This window comes from Lagopus leucura, unplaced genomic scaffold (genome assembly GCF_019238085.1).
Source record: "Lagopus leucura isolate 7727_CA_CO unplaced genomic scaffold, USGS_WTPT01 Super-Scaffold_806, whole genome shotgun sequence".
Taxonomy (NCBI): Eukaryota; Metazoa; Chordata; class Aves; order Galliformes; family Phasianidae; genus Lagopus; species Lagopus leucura.
In genome coordinates this window covers 9,004,947-9,032,457 of record NW_024962260.1, presented here as the reverse complement: position 1 = coordinate 9,032,457, position 27,511 = coordinate 9,004,947, and the positions used below count along the sequence as shown (strand labels likewise).

At 51.5% G+C, this 27,511-nt stretch overlaps 2 protein-coding genes across 8 annotated transcripts in view; both read left to right on the top strand.

The window, feature by feature from the left end:
* SEPTIN5 (septin 5) overlaps positions 1–21,793 on the top strand; it is a 39,692-nt gene extending 17,899 nt beyond the window's left edge. For 3 of the 7 annotated variants that reach the window (XM_042865582.1, XM_042865584.1, XM_042865585.1), the window contains 11 exons: positions 8,014–8,110; positions 8,464–8,550; positions 9,119–9,242; positions 9,394–9,528; positions 10,192–10,309; positions 10,624–10,725; positions 11,221–11,317; positions 12,239–12,374; positions 13,758–13,860; positions 14,010–19,705; positions 20,375–21,793. In XM_042865582.1, coding sequence (XP_042721516.1) covers positions 8,014–8,110; positions 8,464–8,550; positions 9,119–9,242; positions 9,394–9,528; positions 10,192–10,309; positions 10,624–10,725; positions 11,221–11,317; positions 12,239–12,374; positions 13,758–13,860; positions 14,010–14,066 — 1,056 coding nt within the window. In that variant the 3' untranslated portion in view covers positions 14,067–19,705; positions 20,375–21,793. Of the gene's footprint in view, positions 1–4,873; positions 4,996–8,013; positions 8,111–8,463; positions 8,551–9,118; positions 9,243–9,393; positions 9,529–10,191; positions 10,310–10,623; positions 10,726–11,220; positions 11,318–12,238; positions 12,375–13,757; positions 13,861–14,009; positions 19,706–20,374 lie in introns of those variants that run through there. The other 4 variants (XM_042865580.1, XM_042865579.1, XM_042865581.1 and 1 more) reach the window with 4 other exon arrangements.
* On the top strand, positions 20,562–21,056 carry GP1BB (glycoprotein Ib platelet subunit beta). Its single transcript, XM_042865917.1, has one exon. It carries the CDS (start codon positions 20,562–20,564, stop codon positions 21,054–21,056), a length of 495 nt encoding a protein of 164 aa, XP_042721851.1.
* Positions 21,794–27,511: the final 5,718 nt, after the last annotated feature.

The following is a 27,511-nucleotide window of genomic DNA, read 5'->3' as shown; positions in this document are numbered from 1 at the left end:
GTATTGTGGATGAACCAGCAGCATTCCTGCCTGATTCCCTTTGATACCCACTGCTTGTTCTGCAGGGCCCCGCTCGGTGTGCTCAGACTGCCTTGCCCAGCCATGCCCTCAGACCAGCCCTACTGGTGAGTGTCTGATGATGTTTGGAGGCCGTGATGTCCTCTCTGGTTCAGGATTCAGCCTCTTTGGTAGACAGGCCTGATCCTGCATCCCTTACTCACATGAGTAGTCGTCTCTATTTCAATGGGACTACTCGGTGAGTAAGGATAGCAGGATTGGGACCACTACCTATAACTCTGAAGTGGACCTTCTGTAGGATCCTGTCCTGAAATTTTTGCTGTCTGTGCATGTAAATGGGCATCGCGAGCTTTCCAAACTGCTGATGTTTTTGGCATTTGGATGGATAACTTGAGAGCTGGAGAAGCAGTGCCCTTCTCTTTCTGAGGATGTCACCACTAGTTTCCGTTCTCTCTCTCTCCACAGGGCTCCCAGCCCAGCCATTCCTAGGCCATGGGACACGATGTACCTGTTTTTCTCCCAAGTGTTCCTGTTCTGGCTTCCCTGGGGCAGGCGGGGCCCAGCACTGCCTCTGCTTTTCCCAGCTGTGGCTTTTAGATGAGAGGGAGGGAATCTATGTCAGCCTGATTCATGCGGCAGATTTGGTGGAAACAGAAGGAAAGAAAAACAGCAGCAGTGCTGAGGGAGTGCTGCAGCCCTTCTGTGCTGCTTCTTTTCTCCTTCTGTCTGAATGGGTCAAATTTGTCACCCCCATCCTTTGCTAAGGTCTTCGTTGTGTTTGCAGTGGAAGGTGCCTGTGACCCTACGTGAAGCACAACCAATTGCAAGCCTGATCCAAACACTGATAGCGAGTTGGCCGTGGGCAGGGCAGCGGCTGGTGGTGACCCCAGGCGGCCTCTGTGGGACCCACTGTCTGCAGGCTTACTTCTCCCTGCCAGGAACGTGTACAGCAGCAGGGAGCTCTGCCTGCAAGTGGCTGCACCTCCTCCACCTCTGTCCAATTAGTTGTATTTCAGATGATCCTGAACAGTGATCAGAGGTGCTGGGTGTGACAGAAGCTGTGAACTTGCTCCAGAGGGAGTCAGAAGTTTAAACAAATGGGAATTGTTGTACCGCTGTCCTGTTTCAGAGCTGGAAGTGGAGGAGTCACACAGTGCCTCCTGGGAAGCTTGGGGCAATTCAGGTGGAAGCAGGAGCACAAATACCTTTAAAATGCAATTTGATAGATTTCTGGAGGGATTACATGACAAAACAGCTGCGCTCCTTGAGTAAAAAGTGAAGTTTGACCTGAGAGGCTGGCAAAATAAAGGAAATTTGGTTGCTGTGCTGATTGTGCTCATGGCACTGTGTGCAGGAGATTAAGCCCGTGTGTTGGGAACTTTGCAATGCTGGCCTGCTTTTTTCTGAGCATAAAACGATAAAGCCTGGCCGGAGCGTCAGGGCTCTGATGCTCTCCATGACCACATACCTAGAGTTTTGCTTGTAAGTTCAAGGTTTAATCATCAGAGGTTAGATCAGCAAGGCATTTTCTCACTCAGGTGAGCCTGAGTGCTATGCAGATGATGGAGCAGCAGTCCGAACCCCGTGAGATTTACCTGCCCACGGCCAGCACTGACTTTCTGCACAGCCAGACAGAGGCACAGGAGGAGGCAGCAGGACCACAGCTGGACTCAGCCCTGCCTGCAGGGGTGGCATCTGCAGTTCTTCTGCCTCTACTGCAGCGATCAGAGTGGGGAGCATCCTCCTGCCACAAACAAACTGCTTCTCTGGCACTACCTGTCCTGTCTTGGTAGAAAGAAGCCAGGAACGGAATTTTCCTTCTGTGGGGAGTTCTGCAAATAGCTTTGCTTCAAAGGAAGAACTACAAATGTCACGATGCGACCATGCTGACCTTGTGGAGGTGTGGATATGCAGAGCTTCACCAGCCCTCTGTACAGCCCTCTGTGGTCTGAAGGTACCTGTTCCCCAATGCAATCGCGGCTGCTCACTGAGAGCAGAGCCAGAGCACAGCAGTCCTGAGGCCAACTCATTGGAAAAGCCACGCAGAGAGCAGGCCTCCCTGCCCCGAGAGCAGGGCTGTCGCTGTGGGTGGAGCCCAGCCAGCACCGTATGTGTATTTAGTCAAGGACAGAATTTCTTCTCCCCGCCCCATCTCTGATCTGTGCTGTTCTCTCCTTGCCCATCATCGCGTTGTTTCTGCTTCTCGCTTGTCACGTTTGCAGCCGCCTGCACAAAGCGCTGCGCTGCGTGCCGCCGTCCCTCCGTGCCTCCCCTGGGCTGTGCTGCGTGTTTCCTGCAGCGGCCGGGAAACCTTCTTTCGCTCCCAGCCCTGCTGACGGTGTGACAGCACAGCCCTGCGTCAGCCATGGCTCAGTGCTGCTGGCGGAGCACAGCTCCTTGCCCTTTGTTCCTGGGCTGATGGTGGGCTGTGCCCTGCCGATGTGAGGCCGATGTGCTGCTCTCCAGGAGCATTTCTATGCTGCCCAGTGGTGAATTCTGCCTTCTGTGAGTTGACATCTAATGCTGTGAACTAATGTATTTTCTCTCCTCTGGGCCCATCTGCAGCCCTGCAGGCTAGAAATCCCCTGTAACAAAGAAGAACGTAGGACAGTGATGCTGGTGCCCAGCTGCAGCTCTTCCCTCACACTGTGTCCCCTGCCCAGAGGGGCTCTCACCAAGCTGTCTTCTGGGAGCCAAAGGAAGAAAGCGCTTGTTTTTGCTCTAGATTCCCTGCTGAGCTGTCTGCGTGGGGAGGTAGGGGTTATCAGAAGGAGCAGAGGCAAAACAAGGCTTGGCTCAGCTGTCTTTGGGAGGTGGACCAACCTGAGCCTGTGGCTGTGGGTGTGCCCTGCAGTACATCAGTGTGATAGAAGTGTGTTCTTTCCTTGGCTCTTCATCTCTTGGAAAGGTGGAGGAGGCCGAGTCAGACCAGACAGCCCTCCTTGAGCATTTTGAAAGCCCTCATTAGCCAAGAGCTACCTTCCTGGGTTCCTTTTCTCAGTGTGCTTTCTGCATTCCCGGGCTTGGCGTCCTAGCTGGAATTCCTCCCTGGCTGCCAGTCCTGAGAGCCGCGTGTGCTGTGGGAGACAGCAGCTCCTTGTTCCTGTCTGCACTGTCAGCATGGTTCCTAGGGCCCTGTGGTTTTGTCTCAACCAAATCAATGTTGACTTCATCCATGATCCCACCATAGAGGAATGCTCCTGTTGGGTGCGGGAGGCTCGCAAGGACGCAGTGCTCTCCCTGTGCCCAGGCTGACAGATGCCTGTGGTTGGTGGCCGTGTGGCCTGCGGTCTTCAGGAAAGCGTGTTTCAAAGCATGAGAACTCATGGAGGTTGGAAAGGGTTTGGTTACAGCTATTGTGGTTTACAGTGTGGAAGGCCATGTGACACCTCTGTGTTGTCAGAGTGAGTTTGAATGCGTCTCTGCGTCCCCGAGCCATCGCTCCTCCTGCCTGGCACAGAGCATGGAATCTCTGCTGCTCCTCAGCTGTGCATGAGCTGCAGGCCGTGGTGATGGAGCGCTCCAGGCAGGGAAGCAGAATCAGATACTGGGAATCTAAGAGAGAAAAAAGGTGTCATGAGCATGGCCTGACCTACTGCTGAGCTGGGAGCAGTACAGCACTGCTTGCTGTAAGTGTTTTTAGGGAGCAGATAACGTCCCCACCTCACAGCAGGGAAGAGCTGTCGCGTGAGGTGGATCAGGTGCCTGTTCTGAGAAGTGGCAACTTTTGCCTCACACAGATCTCCATCCAGGTTTCCTGAGTAGTGTTACACTCAGAAATGACTGGGAACAAAATCCAGCAAGTGGAATTTAAGGATGCTGATGGCATTCTTTGATGTTTGGCATGTTTTTGTCTTACATTTCCCAGCCTTTAGGACCTTTTACTGCAACTTCTGAGGTCACCTTTCCTCAGCTTGCAGAATGGCAGTGGAGGTAACACACTTTGTCCGTTTTCTTTTCTCCCCATTTTCCTCCCCTCCCTGTAAGACAGTATTGTAGAAACCCAGGTTCTGAGACCTTCCTGCTCTTGCAGCAGCTCCCAGGTATCTCAGTACTTTGTGGCAGAGCCTTGTGACAGCTGCATGGGGGGTGGGCCCTGGTGGATGCTGCGCTCTGGGCAGTGGCTGCCAGAAGGCCGTGGCTCTCAGTGAGGCAGCAGAGACTGCGGGTAGGAGATGGGCAGTGGTGTAAAGCAGAGCCTTTGTTCTTCCTTGCTCACGGGCAGGAGCTGCTCAGGAACCTGTGTGTCGAGCTGCAGGTTCATCCAGCACCGCCGTCTTGTGTGACTTCATTCTACGTGCCAGAAAATTTACTGCCCAGTTCCTGGAGTCGTGTTGTTATGAGGTTATAAGCTTTTGTTTGTTTCAGATAAATTCCTTTGCAGCTTCTGTGGCTGCACAGAAAAGATGAATTGCAGATCTGATATTGCAGGCTCCCAGACTTGAAGGTTGCACAATTTTTCTGTGCTGAGCCGTTGCTGGATCCGCGTGCTTATCAAACGCACAGGTATTTCTTGATCGTTCGGAGCCCAACGCTTCTGCACGCGTCGGGATATCCGAGGGCCGCTCCGGCCGGATGAGCGGAGCCGGGAGAGGGGCGGCAGCCGTCGTGCGCGAAACTGCGGGACGGAGACGGAGCGACAGCGGGCGGTGCGTGCAGTGCCGGCCCCGCAGGCGGCACCTCCCGCGGCACGGAGGGACGGCAAGTCCCGGGGCGCTGCCGTGGGAGCCCGCAAACGTCGCCGCTCCTCGCCGAGCCGCCCTGCGCGTGTGTGCGGCCGTGGGCGGGGGGCTGCCGCATGGGTTTAGCGAGGGCTGGGAGGGAACGCATGGGTTGGGTGTTTTTCTTCTCGGCCCGCAGTGGCTGGCTGTGCCGCCGGCCGCGGTTATGGATTCGCTCATTATCCAGGAGCGGTTAGTGGAGAGGCTGCTTTCCCCGCGGACGCAGGCACAGCGAAGCCACCCGGCCAAGCTGAAGGTACGAGCATGTATTTATAGCGGCACGCGGGCGGGGGGAGCGCGGTGCCTGAGCGGCCGGCCGCTGTGCGACGGGAGCCCTGCGAGAAGCGACGGAGCGGAAGGAAGGAGGCGAGGAGGAGATGGCCGGGGGCGGCGGAGGGAGGGGAGGGGAGAGCGGAGCCCTTGGGTAGGGCGGGCGGACGGCTGGGGATGCCGTTTCCGTGCCGTTATCTCGTGCGGCGATTCTCTCTTCGGAATGGCGTGCGCGCCTGGGCAGCGCGGGGCACGAGCGGTGTGCGTGCTTTGCGTGGCCGCGTTCGGGCTGCGCTTTGCAAGCTCGATTTCTGCGGCAAACGCTGGTGGGCGAGCAGCTCTGCTGGTCTCTCGTACGTAGCAGCGGGCCGGAGGAGGCAGATGTACACGGGGTTGTTGGGGCTGGGAATTCATCGGCTTTCTGGCAATGAAAGGAAGCGAAGGGCACTCTGTGCTGAGGCGAAGGGCCGTGCTGGCGTGTGCAGATGCGGATGTGGTGGCCGTGCGGAGGAAGGACCGCCGAGAGGAACCGGGCGGCTTCTGCTTTCCCCGCTTCCCTGAGCCGGTAGCCGCCGCCCTGCAGCTGGCAGCGCGGTGACGCGGTGCAGTGAGCGTGAGCTGGGCGTTCAGGGCCTGGCTGAGCCGGGGGCATCGTCAGGATCCCAGCACAGCCTTCCTCATTTGCAGGCTTAGCTCCAGAAATAGAGTGGGGGCCATTCTTCAAATTTTCTGTGGTCCTGTGGTGTTTAATTTTAGCACTTTGGGATGCACTCAGCAAGCCTCATTTATGTCCAGAATAAATGGTGAAGTTGCATGATGTCTGCTTCTCTGAATAGCACAGCCATAAAGGAGATGAGGAAAGACTCAGGGGTGATGGAGACTTCTCTCATACCTGCCTCTCTCCGTGGCTGTAGGATAGCAAATACCTTGGTAATGGGGATCTCTGCCCTAGGCAGGATCAGGGCTCAAACCTTCTGGTTCCTTGGCTCGAACCAACAGGGAGAGCATGGCCTGCCGGGAGCTGAGCGGCTGCCTGGGTGATGGAGGATGCAGGGACGCAGCGTGCTGAAGGAGGCTGCAGACATGTTTTGCTTGGCGTGGGGAGTTTCTGTTTACAGCAAGCTCCCAAACGTCAGCAGTATCTTTTGGTGGGCTCTGCTGTGCTGCATGCAGTGTGTCCCCAGGCATGGGACAAAGGCAGCGCGAGGAGGGCTGCTGGCAGCACAGCTCCCATCGGTGCTCTCCATCATGTGCACGGTGGCTCTGCAGACAGCATCCATGTTGAGTACTAACAAAGATTGAGCGACGTGGGGCTTTGAGCAAGGCTAGCACCAGGCTCAGGAGGTTACTGGGGCTCCTTACGTGCCACACTGATTTTGGCTGAGATGCCTTGCCTGGATGGAGCATGCATTGTGTCTCAAAGCTGAGGTGCGTGAACCGTGGGATGCTCTGGCTGTGGTGCAGGGGCCGAGGTGTTCTTTCCCAGGGGAGGGCTGTTAATAGAGTTGACCACTCCGCACTGTTTCTCCTGCATTTCTCACCTTTTGCTCTGTGCACGTGATGGTCATTGGTTGGGTGGGGGAGACAGAGCTGGGGATGGATTTTCCCCCGCAGCTCCAGCTGCCTCCTGTCGTGGGAGGGAAGCTCTACCCTTGAGCTTGTGCTCAGCGCTGCCCTGCTTTGTTGCAGAGGAAATGGTCACCTGAGCCACAGGAAAAGGGCAGCATCCTGCGCCAGCTGGGATTTGCATTTATCATGAAGCATCCTGATTCTACACAGCTATGGGGAAGCACCAGCAGTACAGTAAATCCACGCTTTCTTGGTTGGGCTGAACAGAAACAAGAGATCAGGTTCAGCCAGTTACACCTGGCTGAAGTAAGCAGTGTTGCACCAGAGATCTCAACTGTCAGCCTTTAGTCAGCATTTAGTCATTTTTTAGTTGAAAAAAACAAAGAGAAGAACAGCAACACACCCCAAGCCTCTGCCGTGGTGTTATTGGTCTGTGCTCAGTGCTGCTTCACGTGTAAAGTCTCTGGACAAAGCAGACAGTTTTTCTTCCAAGGCTGCTAAAAGTCAGCACAGGTCCATTCCCTGTGCCCAAACAAGAGCTTGGCTGTGTGAGAGCTTCTATTTGTCCCCATTTCTTCCTAAGTTCATTTGCTCCATTCCTTCTGGCCTTTCTGGGCTGTGGGTCTGGCTTCAAAACTATGCAAGAAAGGAAGAGTTTGTCAGGGTCTGTGTTGCTCCTTGTGTGCCTTCAGTGCCCTTGTGCAAAGCACAGTGTTTCTGTGGGGTGGCTGCAGCTTTTGTGTGCTCAGGGAGTGGGGACTGTGGGGCAAGAACTCATTCTCTGGCAATACCGTATGTAATACCCTCCCCAAAGGCACCTTGCCAGCGTACTGAATAATTTTGCATCACCTCACTTTCTGTGCTCCTTGAGCTTCCATCTCCTCAGAAATAACACTGGAGATTATTCAGGATTACCTCTTACTCAGCCAGGAGTGGCTGTGGCAGAGCAAGAAATAAGCCCCTCTCGGCTCAAGCAGAAGCCGAACCACCGCGCCTTCGGCTGCTCAGAAGCCCAGGGGCGCTAATCACAGAGTCCAGCTGCACAGCTCTCTGTGGGGAGAGATGCACAGATCATACAATTGCAGAGCCTTTCAGGTTGGAAAAGACCTCTAGGATCATCAGGTCCAACTGACAGCCCATCCCCACCATGCTCACTGAACTGTGTCCTTAAGTGCCACATCTCCATGTTTCTTAAATGCCTCCAGGGATGGTGAGTCCACCTCTTCCCTGGGAAGTGGCTGTGAGCTGGGAGAGGTCCCTGAGTCCTGAGGATGTGTGTGCTATGCCTCACACCGCTGCCAAGGCAGGGACCCACCTCTCCTCCACCCCTTGGCTCTGTCTCGGGGCTTTTCAGCTCTTCTGAATCCAACTCCCTGTTGCTTGAGCACGAGCGGTGGCACACCCTGACCTGCTTCTGTCCGCCTCTGCCCTGCAGGACCATGAGAAGCAGTACGTGGGCTTTGCCACTCTGCCGAACCAGGTCCACCGGAAATCTGTGAAGAAGGGTTTCGACTTCACCCTGATGGTTGCAGGTGAGGCTGCCCGTGGTGGGACAGCTGGGCCCTATGGTGGGCACACAGCGTGGGCACTGAGCGTGGCTTCTCCCCCAGTGGAGTTGGTTTGGGTGGTGAAGGTTGGGCCAGATGGGGACTGAGGGGGAGAGAGGAAGAGAAGGGAGGATGGAGGAACTGCAAGAGCATGTTTATACGAGGATTGAGACATCTTGCAGCAAAAGTCCTCCCACTGCTGGAAAAATGTAATGCCCATAAACAGCTCTTGACAGCTCATATCTCTCACTTCCTCTGCCTCAGAATTTTATTTGTAAGTCAATTAGTGGGTCACGTTGCTTGCTTTTCCCTCCTTCCCTTTGCACTTTGTCAATTAGGAGAGTCGGGTCTGGGCAAATCCACGCTCGTGAATAGCCTGTTCCTGACAGATCTGTACAAAGACAGAAAGCTCCTCAATGCAGAGGGTAAGTTGGGGACAAAGGGGGAGGGGGGGTAAACAGGTCCTTGTATCCATAGGTCCACCCTGTCCTAGGGCCTGTCTCCTTGCTTCAACAGCAGCTACAGGCATGGCCTGATCACAGCCCTGGCCATGTTGCTGTAGTCTCCTTTGCTGGCTGTCGAGGCACTACTAGTATTTCAGCAAAAATGGTTTGGCTGTACGGTTCTTCAATTCCATGAAGGCAAGATAAGGCTGCAGAGCAGCACCATCCCTTTGGGATGAAATGCTGAGTTTTGTCTTTTGTTCTTGGGTGTTGGAGTGCAGTAGAGATTCCCCTTTCCAAGTGATTGGACAAAATGTTTGGAACATCTGGGCTGCAAGCAGCATGACAGTTTTTGTGTCTTGTCAGAGCTCTGCCTGCTGCCAGCCTTCCCTGCTACACCTTCCCTGAGGCTCCTTTGAGTACGATCAGGGCTTTTTGAAACTCCTGTTACTCCCTGTGCTCAGTGATAAGGGGAGCCAGCCTGTTGCGGGTGTGAGTTGGAACCCCCACCATTACTGCAGGGCTTTAACTCATGTGCTCCTGTTCAAAGAGAGAATCAACCAGACAGTGGAGATTGTCAAACACACAGTGGACATTGAGGAGAAGGGTGTCAAGCTGAAGCTGACCATAGTGGACACACCGGGCTTTGGAGATGCTGTTAATAACACTGAATGGTGAGCAGGCTGCAACTTGACCACATCTGTTTTCTGTGGATGCTTCACTGAAAGGGGCTCTGACAGTGGGGATGGGATGATGCACCATAGTCCCTAGGGACAGCATGCTGTTGCACACATGGTTTGGTTTTGATTGAACTGTCCTTCTCAGCTGGAAGCCCATCACTGACTACATCGACCAGCAGTTTGAGCAGTACTTCCGTGATGAGAGCGGCCTGAACCGAAAGAACATCCAGGATAACCGAGTGCACTGCTGTCTCTACTTCATCTCGCCCTTTGGGCATGGGTGAGAGCTGCTCCGGGGATGGGGCATGACTCAGGCTGGAGGGAAGACCTTTGTGCCCCTGGGTTGCCCTTCTGTTGCTCATTTGCTGTCTGGCTGTTGGTGCAGATGGAGAACCACCCAGCTGCTGCCCCTTGACAAGCATAGCCTCCTTCCTCCTCTCTGACAAGGCAGACTGCCCATTAGCAGACAGAGCTGATCTCCCTCAGGTCTGCAGTCTGGTTATGAAATCAGGAGAAATAATGCCACACAGTGTCTTCCTATCCACCTGAGCCTGAACAAGGGGTAGGAAAGAGAATTTTAAGTTGCCTTCAATCCCTGCCAGGCCCTGCTGGCCTGCGTGCCAGCCTAGTCCAGAACAGCTGCAGGAGATGTGCTGGCTGCCTTCGACAGAGGACAGCTGGTGGGAGGCCAGGGCTGTGACCTGGGCAATATTTAGTCTGTAAGGGGAATACTCAGCCTCTGTCTGCACAACAACTGTCAGCATCTGAAGTCTGAGACAGCTTTCCTGCAAATGCAGCCCTAGCTGAAGGCTGCCCCCCACTCTCGTGACAGTACTGTCCTTTTCCCTTCTTTTTGGGGATGGTGGGTGATGTGGAAGAGGCTGGAGGGGGGAGCTGCTTGTCATGTCCTTGCCAATCATGTCTCTCCTCATCCCTGTTGCAGGCTGAGGCCTGTGGATGTCGAGTTCATGAAGGCTCTTCATGAGAAGGTTAACATTGTACCCCTGATTGCCAAAGCTGACTGCCTGATCCCCTCAGAGATCCGGAAGCTAAAAGAAAGGGTGAGATGTGCTTTGGCCACATACCTGATGTGGTGGCAGGGATGTGCTAAAGAGGGAGAGTAGTAAATATGTAAAGACAGATAGTGTATGTCTGTGTGTGTGTGTGTGTGTGTGTGTGTGTGTACAGTATCTGCAGATCTAATTGCAGCATGTGAAACGTGAGAAGGGAAGTGGTGTCTTCGGAGAGGCCGGCTCTACAGGAAGCATCAAATCCCTTCCCCATCTGTAGGCAACAGCAAATCCATGATATTAAACCCATAATTTCTGTATTGTTCAGTGGGGCATCTTTTTGTTCTTGTTTTGCATGGACTCAGATCCGGGAAGAGATTGACAAATTTGGCATTAAAGTGTACCAGTTTCCTGAGTGCGACTCTGATGAAGATGAGGAGTTCAAGCAGCAAGATAGAGAGTTGAAGGTAAGGAACCAGTTCAGTGAGGGACTGGGAAGTCTGGCTCTTGGGTATGGTGGTTGCTCTGGAAGGATCCAGAGCTGTCTTTTCTGTGCCAAAGTCCTGTACAGTGATGCTGGTACCCCAGAGGCAGCCTGTATTGGTTCACATGGTAGACAGACTGGAGAAGGGAGCTTGATGTCCTTGCTGGTGCCATGAAGTGTGGCATAAAAACACGGGACTTCAGGTGTCCCACTAGGTGGTGTCAGTCTTTCCCTGGTGTTCCCTGGGTGTATGTTTGAGAAGAAGGCTGAGTTATATGGCATGAGAAGGTCAGGCTGGGAATCGAGCCACCTGTAGGTCCCAGTGCCTGAGGCTTTTCTCTGTAATTGTGTTGTGGTGTCCCATGCATGCGTGGATGTCACTGTGTCTTTCCCTTCCTCTCCTGTTCTCTGCCTGAGCTTGGCCCTTGGAGGAGGAATCCGTTGACGACCACAAGCTCAGCATCACCTCTCTTTCCAGGAAAGTGCTCCTTTTGCTGTCATTGGCAGCAACACAGTGGTAGAAGCTAAAGGCCAGCGAGTCCGTGGACGTCTGTACCCATGGGGCATTGTGGAAGGTAAGCGCAGTGCCTGGAAGCTGACACTCTGACTGTGTCCTCTTCTAAAGGGAGAGATTTCACAAAGTCCCTAATAACCTTGGAATGGCTTTTGCTGCTATTGCTGACACCCCTGTACTGGCACACTGCTCTATGGTCTTGCAATTTTCAGTCCCAAAACCCTGTGTGTTTGCTTGTGGGTTGGTGCCAGCTGCTTGGGATGCCCAGCTGCTGGCTCTTTTCTCTTTCTGGCTCTGGAGTGGGCTGTACATGTCTGAATGCTGGTAATTGGCAGAAATGAGTTTTGTCAGAGCTTCCCCCAGTCCTTCAGAGAGGTAAACAGAGATTGCCAAATCAAGCACACAGCTACCAAGTGCAGCACTTCCCCCCAGAGTCCCCAGGGCTCCCTGGGGCCTGGCCGTCCTTGGTAACAGCAATCTTTCAGCTCTCCAGACTGTTGCCTGCTGGTAGCTTTGCTCCTCAGGGGCTGACTCAAGTTTCCTACTGGAAACCACCCTGCCTATAGTGGCCTTACAATCAATCTGAAATTCTGAGAGAATGACCGATTTGTCTCTAGCAGTTGCTGCCCATAATAATAATGTAATAATGTGTAATAATGACATCTTATGTATCTGGGAGCAGCATCCTCTCTCAAGGCTCTACTATATGTGTTTAATTAATCCTCTTACCCAGAAAAAGTTCTGGGAACACAATGACCTCAGCAGCCTGGCCTCAAGGCTGACAGGCACAGAGCATCACTGAGGCCTGTGCCAAGGCTAGGGGAGAGTCTTTGGCACAGGGAGTGGGAGAGGGGGGCAGGATGGGGAAAGGGTCCTGGGTAAATTCTATTTCAGGCCTGGGTTCTGGGAGGTGAGAAGGGACTCCCTGAATGGAGCTGGTGAGGTGTGATGTCCAGGTGCTCATCTGTTCTTGCTTCTGTAGTGGAAAATCAGGCACACTGTGACTTTGTGAAGCTGCGGAATATGCTGATCCGGACACACATGCATGACCTGAAGGATGTCACTTGTGATGTCCACTATGAGAACTACCGAGCTCAGTGCATCCAGCAAATGACCAGGTGGGTCCCTACCGCCCTGCTTAGGAGTGGCAGAGGAATCCTGTTCTCTGCGGAGCTGGGGTTACTCTCAGAGCTTGTATGGGAAATGGCACTGGAAAGTAAAATAGCAAATCCAAGCTTGTCTCCCACAGCCTGAGATTACAGCAGGGATGTTGCTGAGAATCCTTGATCCTGTTCAATGAGTCCTGCATGGATCTTGGGAAATAGGCCTGGAGAAAAATGCTCTTTAGAAGAGCTGTTCCTATCGATGGCTGAAATACATCCAGCCTAATGAAACGTGGGCTAAACTGTCTCCCTGGTGGAGATGAAAACTGTGTGCGCTGCTAAAGAGGGAGGTGTTTTCCAACTGTGGTTCCATCCAGAAGACAGTGTGACCCTTGGGGTGCTGCCGTTTCTCAGACAACAGAGCCCAAGCAATTAGCAAGCGCCTTACGCATCTCCAAAAATTTCTTTGCTTTTGACTTTCTTTGCATTTTATTCTCTCTGATTTTAATCATGGAGATCAGAAAACACTCATGGGCTTTGCACTAGAAAGACTGAAACATTGATGACAAGTTTTAAGTGGATTTGGGCTCCTCTGTTGTGAATCATTCCTTTCACTTGCTGCCTGAAATGGCTGGGTGACTGTGCTGCTGCATGGCAGAGTGGGAATAGCTGCACCTCAGCAGGGAGCACCCTGTGTGTGTGCAGGTGTGCAGTTGGCATGCTCTGTTCCCACACAGTGCGTCCCTGTGCTTTTGCATCGCAGAAGAGCCTGTTTTTTTCAACAGTGATAATATGGAGTCCCAAAATAAGTATCTGAAATGCTAGAGGTCTGTGAGAAGTGTCACAGTTGCTATTTAGACAGGCTATGTGTCTATTAAAAGAACAGTGTGATAAAAAAGCAGTAGCTTAGCTAAAGAGATGCTTACAACTTCGATGCTATTTCTCACGCAGTGGCCGGTCCCTTACCAGTGAAGTCTGGGAAAACACTGTGGCCATTTCTGTCAGTGGGATAAGGTTTCGTAAGAGAAACTCTGGGGGGGAGGATGTACCAAACTGCAGAGCTGGAATTGATTCAATAAGGAGCAAACAGCGACTCCGAGCGGTGAAAGCCCGAAAGTGCTAATTTGAACTTCCAGCTTTTCTACAAAGGCTCCTCTGACTTTCAGAAATCATCTTCCTTTTTCCCCCTGTGTATGTGTTTTCCCTCAGTGTTAGCCTGGACTGAGTTTTCTCTGGTAGTTACCCAGGAACTTCTATTTGGAGAACTTTTGTTGGCTGTACTCTCATTTTGCACCTGGATGCACCCTACACATCTTTGCTGGACTCCCCACAGGCACTGTGCGTGGCCCAGCCATCCTGAGCTATAACTGACTGCGTTTTGTCCCTCTCTGTCTCTAGCAAACTGACTCAGGACAATAGGATAGAAAGCCCCATTCCTATCCTGCCTCTCCCAACACCAGACACTGAGACGGAGAAACTGATCAAGATGAAGGATGAGGAGGTGAGAACCATTTCTGCCTGGGCCTTCTTAGTGCTGGAATCTGACATGTTTCTCCAGGATTGCCCCACACAGGCTCTCCTGGTGCTTCCCACTCCTGCCTCCCACCACCACGGGCTCCTGGTTGATTGTCTCTTCTCTGTCTCACGCAGCTGCGGCGGATGCAAGAGATGCTGCAGAAGATGCAGCAGCAGATGCAGGATCAGTGAGATGCAGGTACTTGGAGGGCAAAGGGAACCCCCAGCGACCATCTGAGGCCTGCCAAGAGCTGTGGATGTTTGAAAAGAGGTTTCCCATTGTATAGAGACTTGTGGGCAAGAGCTGCATTTGCATCCTCTAATTTATTTAAAAGCAGCAAGGCTGGCTTTGCAGCCAGCTGGTTTGTGGAGAAGGCTGTTCACCTAACTGTTTACTGATGTGTATTTCTTTTTTTAATAATTCTTTCTTTTTTTTCCTTTTTTATTTTATTTTATATATATTTTTTAAGGGAAAATAGACTAGGGAGTCTCTAAGGCATCCTAAAAAAAGAAAGAAAGAAAAAGAAGAAACAGGTTTCCCTTTTCCATGTACTAATCTCTTGTTTGGGAATGCTCTAGTATTTAAAGTCCTGGTTTCTCTGGTGTACGAACTTGAAGAATATCTGTGTCAATGCACATAAATGTTTACTCCTGACTGAGGTGCTGTGCCCCCTCCCCTGCTCCCCTTGTCTGGGGCCAGCACAGTTGTGGTCAAGGCAGCCATTCCCTCCTGGGAGTTCAAGCTGTGCTGCCCAGAGTGCAGGGCTGGGGGGCTCTGTGTGCACTGAGCTGCTCAGGGGTCCTGCTGGTTGTCTGCCCAGGTTATTTTGCTTTTTTCCAATTGGTTGATTAGGTTTGTTATTCCTACCAAGAAACCCCAGATCTTTACACTGAGTGGCAGGGAACTGAGTCTCTCAAGGTTTGTTAAAAGAAACAGCTTCCACTGCCTTCAGTTGTGTCTTTCTGGCAGAGAGCATGAGTTGTTGAGGACTGCCTGTGAGGAAGAGAGATGATGGGAGTGGACACCTGCTCAGCCTGCCTGCCCTGCTCTCAACCTATGGGGTTGGGGTTGACAGGAGCACTGTAGCTGGAAGCACAGCGCCAGCAGTAGCTGGGTGACGGTATTCATGGCGTGGCTCTGACTGTCCAGCTGTTCAATCTCCAGTGCCTGCAATGAGGAGCACCACAGCAGCTGCAGTTCCTGGCTGGGCCTGCTTTGGAGAGAAGCACTCAGGGCTGAAAGCCTGGTAGCAGCCCACATTTCTGAGCTTCTCCTAAGGAAAGGGGCAGTTTCTAATGCCTGTACCAGAGATCTGCCTGGCCAGACAGGCTGCTGCAGAGAGCAGGAGGTGGCACGGGTGCTGTGTAGGTCAGTGTGGCAGGTGACAGGAATGTTGCTGTACATGGCTGAGTGCATCCCAGCAGACTTGGCACTTCCCCTTCCCCTGGGACACAACCTTTCTTCCTCTCCCTGCCTCTTTTCTGTCTCAGTGCTGGGAAAGGCGATGGATCTGCTGGGCAGAGATAAGAGCGCTCTTTGGGCAGCAACTTCTGTCCTATTTCTGTTTCTTGCAGTATTTTTAGCTCTTAGCACAGCCAGAGGAGAGCTCCAGAGTGTGATGTGCCTAACAGGGCAGGACTGACCAGCAACACTGCCGCGCTCGCAGGGAATCAGGGGCTGCTGGAAGGAGAGGCGTTTGGCTCTTACCTCCAGTCCAGGGAGTGCTACCATGGGATGGGCCCTTCTGCTCCTTTGGCTGCCAGCCTAATTTCTCTGCTCCCATTCTCCATTTGTGTCAGTTCCCACATCTCTGGCTTTTTACAGTAGATCTCCCTGTGCACAAAGCACAGTATTGTCCAGGAATACACAAACCCTAAATTCTGTTTATTGGTGCTGTGTTTCTCTGATTCTCCCTGTTGAGCTTTAGAGCTCTGATCAGGGCTTTTCCAGGAGATGCAGAGGCAGGTTCCAGTTATTCCCTGTATGGAGCTTCTGATCAACCAGAGCATGGGCTGCAGAGGAAGGAAAGAGATCCTGACACTGTGGAAGGACAGAGCAGGAGTGGAAGCCCACTGGCAGGAACGTGCAAGCTGAGTAAGAGCCGTGTCCAAGGCAAGTCTCTCCTAAGCAGCCTTCTGCAGCCTTGGGAGTCAGGAAGTGAGGATAAGCTCAGCAGGACAGGGGTGCAGGCAGCTCTTCTGGCTCAGTGTTTTTTTCTTTCCTTCTCCTCTGTGTCAAGCTCATAAGGGACAGTGGAAGTGCCAGCCTAGGAGAGGGAATGGGTTCAGCTTGTCTTTAGTAACATGCGCAGTAACAGATGCTTAAGGAGGAAATACAACCTTTTTCCTGCAGTGCGTTTGCCTGAGCAATGGAGTAGTCTGAGGTAGGAGCTTTCTAGAGGTTTTCTGGGGTTGGTTTGCAGCTGCTGGAAGCAGGGGGAATGCTGAGTTCTCAACTTTATCCATGCTAGTGTAACTGGAAGCACTTTGCAGTACCTGTCCCCTCTCTTTTCTCACAAGTCTTGCTTGTTAGGATGTTCTGTTACGTTTGAGCCCTGTTTAGCTAGAGATAGTGCTCTTTAAAATAGATTGATTCCCAGGGAAAAAAACAACAATAACAACAAAACTCCAGACCTTTACTCTATAGCATGTGCATGCATTAGCATGCGTGCTGGTGAGAGCACAGTGTCTAGTCACAGGCAGACAGGACTGCCTGAGTGTGCATCTGCCTTGTCCCTCCGGGTGAGGGAAGTCTCCATCAGCTCAGTGCACATGGCTCCTAGATCAAGTTAATAGTGGCAGCTGTGTTCTCTACAGCGCTGAACTCTTCAGCTACCAGCTGGCAAAGACGGTTTGAGCTGCTCTTATTCAAAACACATAGGAGTGAGGCTCTACAGCTTCTACAGATGGGCAGAGGTACTGAGATCTATGTCCTGTATAGAAGGTTCCCTGCCCAGAGCATCAGAGTTGGGGGGCTGCCTGGAAGTGGATTAGATTGATTTTGGAGGGCATCAGGGTCCTGGACTGGCTTAGAAGGTGACACCTGTTTATAAATGAGGGCTGTTTTGTACTGTTGCACTGAGCTGCACAATAAGCTGAGAAGATAGACCAGAATAAGTGCAGCTCAGCCGTTTGATTTTGGCAGTGAGAAGTGTGGATAGGAAGGCAATCTAACACCTCCCCCTGCACACAGCTTCCATAGTCTGCAATGCAACCCCTGCACCCCCAGGTACGTTCTCACACTTCTGCCAAGCTTTGCCCAGCCAAGCTAGACAACAGCAGGGGCTGCATCCTGCTCAGCAGAGCGGTCTGTCCTGCTGGTAACACCATCTCAGCCCATCTGCCTGACTGGGGAAGGAGCCGTGGCATGAACTCCTTGTGTGCTGCTGCTGTGCTGGCCCTGCCTGTGCGGTCCTTCCTGCTGCCTCCCCGCATGCCTCCTGCTAGAGAAGGAGGGGCTCTCACTTCTTGTGCTGTGCAATGGCATTCCCTGCTCCTTCTCACAAACCCAGCCATGCTTGCTGTAACACTGGCTTGCTTCTACCATATGACTTCCTCACCCTTCGCTCCACTCCTAAGCTCTTTGTTTCCCGTCTGTCATGTTAGGTTATTATAATATATTTTTTGTAAATTTCTGTTTGAACATTTTGTCATTGTGGAGAAAAAAAAAAAAAGAAACCTTTTAAAACATATCCATTTTATTAAATGATCATTGTTATTATTAATAATGTTTACTACCTGAACTGATCAGTGAAATAAATACATTCAAAAGAACAACCTATTTTTGTTTGACTTTCAGTCTTGTTCAGCAGCATCGATGATGCATTATGGACAGGAGAGGACAGAAGGACTGTTTGTCCTTTTATTATGTTCCGTCAGAGCAGGCTGCAGGCAGGCACGTGATTTCTGGACTGTGCTTATGTCAGAGGCTAGACAAGCTGATCCCGAAGTTCTCCTACTTTTAAGCTTCCCCTCAGAAGCTGTGTAAATTGGCAGTGGGTGGCTTGGTGGGATCCAATCCCAGGAAAGTAAGTAACCAAAGAAGCGCTGCTGTGTCCGTGCTGTGTGCAGAGCCAGCCAGGCTCTGGATCGGCTCCATGCCACAGCTGGCCTGAGAGCTGCTTGTGAGAGAAAGTAGCACTCAAATGCGTGAGGTGTGGACGTGCTGAGCGAACTTTCTCTGTTGTAGCTGAGCTTCTTCCAGGTAGAATGCAGGAAAAAGTGGGTTCATTTGTTACCCCTGGATCCCTTTCCTACTCTGTCTGCCTGCCACAGTGAAACAACTGGAATGATCTGCTCCAACCTACTAGAAATCTAAAGGTTAATTATTTTGTTTAGAGCATCACAAATATACTATGCCTTGGTTAGGGCCAAATTCTACTTTTGTTTGCAGCCCAAACTGTCCTAATATCAGTGTTCATTCTGAGTGTTTCACATTCTGAAGCTGAGCAGAAACAAGAAAGTAATTCTGGTGGCCTTAGCCTCTAGCATAGCCAATGCTTAGAGTCTGGCCTATGGGAGAAAAATGTCTGTGAAAGTGTAAGAACCTTGACAAGATAAGATGCTGCTGAAATGTCCTGAGTATATTTTTGACCCTTGTACATAAGTTGAACAAATGATTGTTCAAGTATTTAAATAATGCAACTTCTGAACGAAGGATGTGGTCAGTTTTTCTCAGTAATGCTTGCTGAGTGCTGACAACTCACTCAGCCTATCAAAAGAGCAGACCCTTGGAGCACTATCTTCCCCAGCCTGTCATCCTTCCTGTGGAGCCAGTCAGCTTTATTTTGGTGCAGACAGTGAAATGACAAGAGCTGTGTGTTACCTCTAGCAGTCAAGAGAGGATGGAAGCACTCGGAGGACTTTCTCCTTGGCTCAATTACCAACACCAGCAGGATCACTGGAGAGCAGTTTCTTTCAGCTGATGTCCCACTGCTTATTAGGAGTAGACCTGTCACTGTTTGAAGAGAAACGTCAGGGACAAAACACTGATAAGTGCTAGGGATCGCCACTCAGCAAATGCAGCCTTTGTGATAAAATGGAAACCAAAGACCATAAAGCTCAGGGACTGCAGTACAATTTGGTAACATCAGCTTCCAGGTTTAAGTGCATTTGGAATTACTACTTTTCTCTTGAGACTTTGTGTTGTTTCTGTTGGAATGGTGTCCTCTTTTACCTCCTTGTTTGGTCTACATGGTTCTATTAGCTTGTTCCAAAGGGCCAGAGGATAAAGCAGGGCACTTGGAAGCACTGGATTCCTCAAAGGGTGCATATGAATGCATTAGCTGGCTGTTAACTGGGCACGGGCTAACAGCTGTGCTTTTTTTTTTTTTCTTTTGTATTACCAAGAGCCAAAGGCTCCAAACTGAGAAAACGTGGAGGAAGCCCTTCTCAGCCACTTACAGTAGTGAGAGGCAGTCTTCACCCTGCAGATATTTTGTCTGTAGAATAAGGAAGCATCCAGGCACTGTAGTTTGCTGCCATACCTGAATTCAGTGCTCCGTTTGGCTACTTGTTACCCAGAGCAGCATCGCAGTTATTGCTGCTGTCAGCATCTCTGCCAGCAAAAGCATTTTTTGTAGCCAGGCCAGCTCCCACTTCTTGGAAGACTTGCCTAATGAAGACTCTGCTTCCAGTGGCATGCAGCAGACTTGCAGGAAGGCCTCATATGGGAGGTGTCCCTGGGATGAGCCTGACCCTTATCTTGTGAGCCAGCTGCAAGGGGATTATCTGGGAGCTCAGCTATGCAGCTGCAAAAACTGCACTGCCTTAAGACCTTTCTGTTGTATGTACTGTAAAGGCAGAAAGCAAGCAAGGATTGATCTACCTCGGTAAGTCAACCAAACTACCTTCTGCTCGTTCTTTCTTTTCCCCCTCTTTCGTTCAGCTGACTGCATGGAAAACAGTGCCTTGTTGCAGGCACGTGCAGTAGTTCTCTTAAAAAAGTTTGTGTTCAGAGGTGGCATGAGGCTGCAATACCTCTTTTGTATCACTGGCCCTTGCCCCTCAGAAAGGACACAGCTCCAGATTATGTGTCTGCTGGAACAGTGTCCAGTATAGAAAATTCTGGGGATTTCCTCCCTCAGAGCTCAGCACCCTGTGTTTGCTAAGGACTATTTTATCGTGTCCATTCAAAACTGCGAAAACTATTTTAAACTTGTGGTAATAGTACATTTATTTCTGAATCTTCTCTTGCAGTTTGCATGAATAAAGCTTTGCTTACAGATGTATCTCAGAGCTATGATAAGTTTCATATTCTGATGACTTCCTGTCATCAGTTTTCTTGGCAAACCTAGTAATGCTTATGCAGTAATGCTGAAAGTATCAGCAACTCTTAAATGCTTCTGAAGATGAGTGGAAATTAATTCAGTGGCAGCAGCTAAATCCAGCATCAATCAGCTCATAACCCCCTCAGGGCTGGAAAGACCAGGAGCATTCCTGCTCCTGTAATGAGAGACCAAGAGTTCTCACAACACCTTTTTTAACTCTGTTCTTTTCAGATCTCTATAGTCTTACAGATCGTGGTGTCTACTTGCCTGACTTCCACCTCACCCACTCTCACTGGGGGAGTGTTTGCAGGTGAAGATGAACAGTAGGATTCTCTTCTTGTCCCTCCTTTGCTTCCTCCCATTTGTGATACCTACGTGCCCTCCACCATGCAAGTGTGCCACCAACATTATTGACTGTATGTCCAAAGGCCTAACTGTAACAAAACTACCAGTGGCTTTCCGGCCGTCGGCTGAAATTATCAACCTCAGTTACAACAGGCTCACCTCTATTCCCAGCGGGCTCTTTGATAATCTGAAGAGCCTCCAAACAGTGCACTTGCAGGGCAACCCTTGGGAATGCAACTGTGACATCCTCTACTTGCGCTCCTGGCTGCAGTGGCAGCAGAACCGGACCTTTTACAGGGATGTGAGATGTGCCTCCCCAGCTCACCTTCAGGACCGGGTCATTGCTTATCTGGCAGAAGATGAGATCATCTCCACGTGCCAGTACTGGTACTGCACCCTGGCTTTCTTCTCTCAACTCATTCTCATCATCCTCCTTTTCCTCCAGGTTATCTTGGTCATATTCATCATTATCTACCTGCAGAGATTTCGGAGAATGACTGCTGAAGCCCGGAGCACCACCTGGGATCTGTATCAGCATGCAGATACCCAGTCCCTACAGGAGCAATAAGAGTTGTAAGAGTGAGGGGTCCCATCTGCTCCGGGTGTTGCTGTGCCGAAATCGGGTGCTGTACGAGACCCAGAGGGGACATTCAGTGCAGCGTCTGACCCTGACTGCAGCCCGCAGCAGGACCTGGAACTGATCAGACACTTGTTCTGTTTCCAGGGAGCAGATCTTATGCTTCTTACTGCTTTGAACGCTTCAGCATGGTCTTCATTGCTTTGCTTTTGCTGAATTGCTGAAAGCAGTTCTGTTTCTGCCCAAGGAAACCATAAACTGCATCAAGCAGAATGACCGTGGCAGCGCTCGAGCTGCTGGGGTGCAGTGCTCCATCCATCCGCGCTGGGTATTTCAGCCGTGCTTTCCCTGTGCTCGTGGTCGCTCTGTGTGAGGCCGGGGCAGAGGTGAGCAGTGAGCGGGATGATGGAGGAACGCATCTCGCGGTGCAGGACCGCCTCGCTCGCCCTGGCTGAGCGACAGCAGGTTTCCGCTGCCTCCGCCAGCAGAGCAGAACAGAACGGGTGTTTCTTCCTGCCCGCGTATTTTGTAACTTTCTCCTCGGTCCTGCTGGTTTTTAGTACTGAGTTCAACGCGCCCCGCGTTCCTACGGAGCTCCCGGCGCCGCGCGGAGCCGGCTTTGAGCCTCCGCTGCGCTGCCGTGCACCTGCCCGCTGCTGCTCACCGGCCTCCGAATCGTTTTTGTAGCGAAGCATAATGGAATAAAATAAAGGTGAACTGCGCTGTAAGTGGCGTTGCTCGGCATCTTCTCGGCCTCCCGCTCGCGCCTCGCTCCAAGGCAGCTGCAGCTGGGCGGAGGCGCCGTGCCGGGCGCTGCTCCGGCTGCTCGCGCTGCCGAAGGGGCACGAGGCGCCGGCACGCGCCAGCCCTAACGGCCGCTAACGGCTGCCCTGAGCGGGGCCGCCCGCAGCCTCGTCACGCCTTCGGGCCGCTGCAGGAGAACGGCGAGGCGGAGGAAAGGAGCCGGGCCGCCCGCTGCGATGTGGCCGAGGAGAGGAGCGGCTCTGCCGCGGCGGTCCGTGCCCGGCTCCGGGACGAAGCACCGCGCCGGGCAGCGCCGTGGAGCCCCGAGCGGGGAGCGGCGCGGAGCGGCCGGAGGAGGAGGAGAGCTCGGCGTGAGGTGAGCGCCCCCGGGCGGAGCTCGGCCGTGGCGGCCGCTGCCGTGGAGAGAAGGTGAGGCCCTGACAGATCTCTGCTTGTTAAGTACGCTTGCGTTACTTTTATTATTATGACTTCTGAGGAATTAACTTTCCATAGGAACAAAAAGCCTGCGTTGGCGGCTGGTTCCTCCCAGGTGTGCTTTTCCGTAATCAAGGCTCAGCTGTACAAAGAAATACCACAACCCTCTTGGGTCGGCCGTGCTGCTCCTGGAGCTGTGCTGTCTGCCTTGTTGAAGTCCCACGCAAAGTCTGGGACAAACGGTCTGGTTTTCCAGTACGGCTGCAGACTGTGCTCATGTGCCAGAACGAATCCCCGGGTTTGCCTGCAGATTTTTAGCTGAATTCCCCTGGGTCAGAGGATGTCGTTACCGGCACCTGGGCGTGCGCTGGCAGCGGGGCTGGGCTGGGAGCAGCTATGGGAGGTGCTCTGGGGCGCTGGGGAGCCCTCAGGACTTGATGTGCCCACAGGGGCAGAACAACCGCTGCCTTCAGTTTTGCTTCCCGGTGTCCTGACTGTATATCATTAAATTCTGGCACAAGAAAGGTAAAAAGCCCTTTTGGCATCTTTTACACCTGCAAAGAATGTGACCAACCATAGCAGTGTGATAATGAATTACACTGAATGCAGAGTGATTTGTAGGCCGTGGCAGCATTATAATCCATAAATCTGGAGGCTGCATGCCTTGGCTTCTCCTGGCTAGGAAAGCTGCTCGTCACAGATGCTTTCCTGCCCTGCTGGCCTGAGGAGAATCTGCTGTGCTGCTGCTGAAGGGAGCTCTGGCTTTCTTTCTAAATGGAGGGGCTGTCCAAGGCTGCACAGTGATCTCTAAGAGAAACTGGTGAAAGAGGGCAAAGGTAGGTGGAGGCTATTTAAGCTTCTTTGCAAATCCCTTCATGGTATCAATGCCAATCCAACACCCAAGCATGCTAACATTGGTGATAGTGGTTATGTTTTGCCTCAGGGTTGCTGCAGGTGTTTGCTCACAATTTGATTGGGTTCACATGACATCTGCGACCTTATCCCTGTTGATTTAAACAGACTTTGATGTTTCACCCTCATCTGTGGGATAAAATGCACACATAAAGAACAATTTGTTACCTTCCACTGCGTGGCTTGGTCACTGAAATAAATAGACCTGTTCTGTGCAGCAGCCAGAAACGAAGCAGTGCTTGGAGATCCTGTGGAACCAAGTCCTGGAGAAGAATGGCATGTTCCAGTCTCACATTGTCACAGCTGTGTGCGCTCTGTGTGCCCAAGTGAAACACTCAGTAGTCGCCTTGATGGCAGCCTGGTCTGGGATTCGTTGCACTGCTTACAAATTATGAAATACATTTTTCATGGTCATTAATTTGGGGTTACCTGGCCTTCAAAGTCCTGATTTCCCTTCAGTGTTTACGTATGCAGGGCATCCCAGGGAGTGCCAAGAAAAGCAGTGATGATTCAGCATCATGGAGCATCTTGCCTGTCCCAGGGTACATGGGAGGAGAGCTATTTCAGAAGTGTTTGGAAAAAAATTATTTTTACTTTTATTGTGCATTTGCATATGAAAACTGAGGCTCCCTCAGGCTCACAGGTGTTTGTATTGTAAGTCTGTAGAGTAGAGCACAGTGTCTAATTTAATAAGTTTCTATGAATAATTAGTTATCTTGAATAAATGCTTTGAAAGCAGCAGATTGCAATGTTAAGGTTTGTTTTGAAGGCAGTATGTATATACGTACTGTATATCTGGATAAAGAGAAATATTCCTTGGAAGAACAGGGCAAAGCTCTGCTGTAAGATGTGAGAGATTTGAGTGGTTTTAATCCAAACAAACAAACAAACAACGACAACAAAACAACCATAAAATCACTCTCTTTAAATCCAAAAGCCATTTTTTCCCATTTCTTTGCATGTCTCCTGGTTTACTCCTATTCTGAAATGTTTGTGACGGCAGGGAACAGAATATACCGGGAGGAATTTCTTTTTATTTCCACACAAGGGGATTAGCCCGAGAGTTATGAAACCCAAATGCCAAGAATGCCCTGTGGATAACACACGGCTCAGACCTCATGGATTGATCTGCCGTCCCCGTCTGTCACAGCTGATGATTACTCCTAAGCTCCGCCGCCACAGCTGCTTGATGCCGTACGCTGTCGCTCGTTTTGCAGGGAGGGAGAGCTCTCTCTACCTCGGGGATCGTTCTGGAGCCGTGTCCCATACCGACACGCAATTTGGGTTTGCTCAGAAGAGGGCAGCAAATAGCTTTTAATCTCCTGTTTGCTCTTACTGGTGAAACGGATGCGAGGCCGAGGCCTCGGACCGGTGCAGCGTCCAAGCAGCAAACGCTGCGTTTTCAGCCTGTGGCATTTAGTTTGTCTCTTGTTGGCAGGGAAAAGTAGGCATTGTGTTGTGATGGCTGTGATGGAAACGGACTCGGTTTGGAGGGCTTAAATCCCTCCCATGGTGGATGGGGGGAAAAGACCTTTTAATGTCACTGAGCAGTGAGAGCAGGGAATTTGAGTTTTCCTCTGGCGTGCGTGTTGGAGGTGGGAAGGTGTGCAGAGGACGAATGGAAGGCAGGAGCTGTGAGCGTTCCCCTGGTCTCTGTAGGGCAGCAGTGCAGAACCATGCAAAGTTACTGGGGCTGAAGTTCCATTTAGTGCTGATGTTCCTGTTGCAAACCTTAGCCCTTGGTTTGGCTGTCTCTCCTGGGATAAGCTCTGCTGGACTTTGGGGAGCTTTGTCTGCAGGCTTTTAACTCCATCACTCTCCAGCTCCCCAAGAGGTGCTGCGGGTGCCCACGCTTGTCTGTGTCTCCATTACCCCATCTTTCAACACGGTGTCAGCAAACTAATTTTTTTCCTGGGATGAGACTTTAATTCCCTCCCATTGATCATGGCCAAAGTAGAGAGCTCAAATGGAGATTTTATTCCAGAAACAATGGCTCCCTTATGTGCCGTGGCAGATCTCTGTGAATGAATCTGCTGGTGAAAGGAAGTCTTTTCCCCAGGCTGTTTTGTATCTTTCTGTGGTGAATCTTCATATTTGATCAGCGGCATGGATTCCTGCAGAGAAAGAGATAAAGCATGGAGTCTTTATATTCTAGGGAGCATGAGACAACGTGGCAGTTACTGACACTTAGGCATCATATTGAGTTTCCATAAATCACCAAATGCTGCAGCAAGACCATCTGCATTAAAACCTCTGAAGTAGAGGGCAGTTTCCCTGTGCAGCTGTATGTGGTTTTCTGCCTTTTAAGTCCTCCCTTCAAGTTCACCCCAAAGCCTCCACCCTGTGCCAAGCTGCCATCCTTCTTGCCTCACCCTCAGCTCTGCTGTGAGCTGCTGCCTCTTTGGTCCATCCATACCTGCTCCCCCCACCCTTCCAAGTGCTGCCAACATTTCTCAAGTTGTACACAAACTACAGCTTCCTACTTTCCTGTGTTTGGTTCTTCGGTGGCCGAACTGCACTGAACACATCAAACCAATTAATTTGATGATCCAGTGCAGAAGGCTTTGAATGCAAGACACTGGTGAGCTTGTTCACTACCTCTCCTCTCATCCCTTCTGCCACTGTCTGTCAAGAACGCCATTTTAATGGCTGGTTTGGTTCCTTTCCTCTTTGCCTTAGACTTCTAAATGTAGTAGAAACAATATTGTAATTTCTGTGTTCCCTACCCCTAAGTGAAGGGGAACTCCCTCCAAGTGCTGCATCTGAACTTCAGTGTCCAAACCCCCTGTGATGTCCAGCAGTGCTTCAGGAAGACTTTTTGTATTTATCTGTTATCTGTAACTTGAAAATAACACGAGTGTGGATCTGACAGAAGGCTCTGCACTAAGTGCAGCGCAGTTTGAAATTTGTAGTGACATTCACACTCTGGGATAACAGCAGCGATCCGCAGATCTTGGAAGGAGTCCCAGCACCCCTGGAGGTGCTGAGCTGCTGGTGTTGACACACGGAGAGTCCAGTTCCTGCTGCATTCCTCTCGTTGCAAAGGAAATATCAGTCAGGGAGGGAACATCTCCCCTGTTGGGAAGCAGCTGTAGTACATACCAACAGGAGCTTTGGATGGGGTAAGAGAGCAGGTGAGCAGGCAGCGTCTTGCACAGGAGGGAGGGGAGCAGGCCTGGTGCTGGTGGCTGGCCCAGCCACGGGGGTGGCCTGGTGTGAGCACAGCCAGGGACCTGGAGCTCCCTCCCATCTGTGCAGCCATAGGGCTGCTGGTGAAGGCTGCCCTGGCCACAGTGTGGTGGCTGGTAGGAGAAGTGGGTGGGATGTGATGCTGGACCTCAGGCACAAGCCATTTACCTGCTCCCTGCAGCCTGCTGCTCTGGCACCGCAGGGCTTACGGTGACTTGGTGCTAAGGCAGGCTGCCTCACAAACGCAAAGGACGAGAAGCATGGAAAGCTGAATTGTTGGGTGGGATTGCTCTCCTTGTTGTAAGAGCTAGCAGGAGCCTCATCCAAACTGTGCTGTGTTCTTAATGACTAGAAGAGACTACTCTTGTTGGAGTGCAGGGCACCATCCTGTGTCCCTCTCTGTAGCACTACTTCTGAATCTTCAGTCCAAGACTGGGCTACTGGTGTTCCCTGCATGCAGTGGGACGGGCTGTACTCTGCCTGGCAGCTGCAGGGTGGGACTGAGGCTGAGGGAGTCTGCCAGGCTGCTGGAAGCGTCATAGCTCAGCAGCTATGATGACAGGTGACCAGCACCAACCCATCCTCGGGCCCTGAGGCTTCCTGAAGGAGGAGGTCTAGAGAGCTTGTGAGTATGAAGAGGTTTCTGGCAGCAAGCGGGAACATTCACTGCTGTCCATTTGCTGTGTGAGCTGCCTGCAGAAGGTCCTCTCATACAGATGGGGAGCAAGGACTTCACCGGAGAGTCCAGCTTCAGAGCTACCCGTGCTCAGAGCAGACTGACAGCAAGTAGTCCGTAGAATGAAGTGTGTGCACATGGACACTATTGGTAAAACCACCAGAAGAGCAGAACAGAAGGACGGTTTTCTGGCAATGGAGAGCTTGATCTGGGCTGATTACTGAGTGTTTATAAAGGCTGAAGCAGCTTTTGCCTACTGAGTTGGCCTTGCTGTATCCTCTGCAGTTTCTACAGATGGAGAATGAGTGGCAAGAAAAACAGAGAAGGGAGGATCTGGTTACACGCTTGCAGAGGAATGCCAGAATTTCTTTGCCTCTGGATGCTGCTTCACCTTTCTGGTTAATTCAGCCCTGGTTGAATCCAGCACAGAAGGAAAGGGAGGCTCTTCTGTTGGGGTTTATGTCAGTTTATGTCACTTTATGTCAAGTTG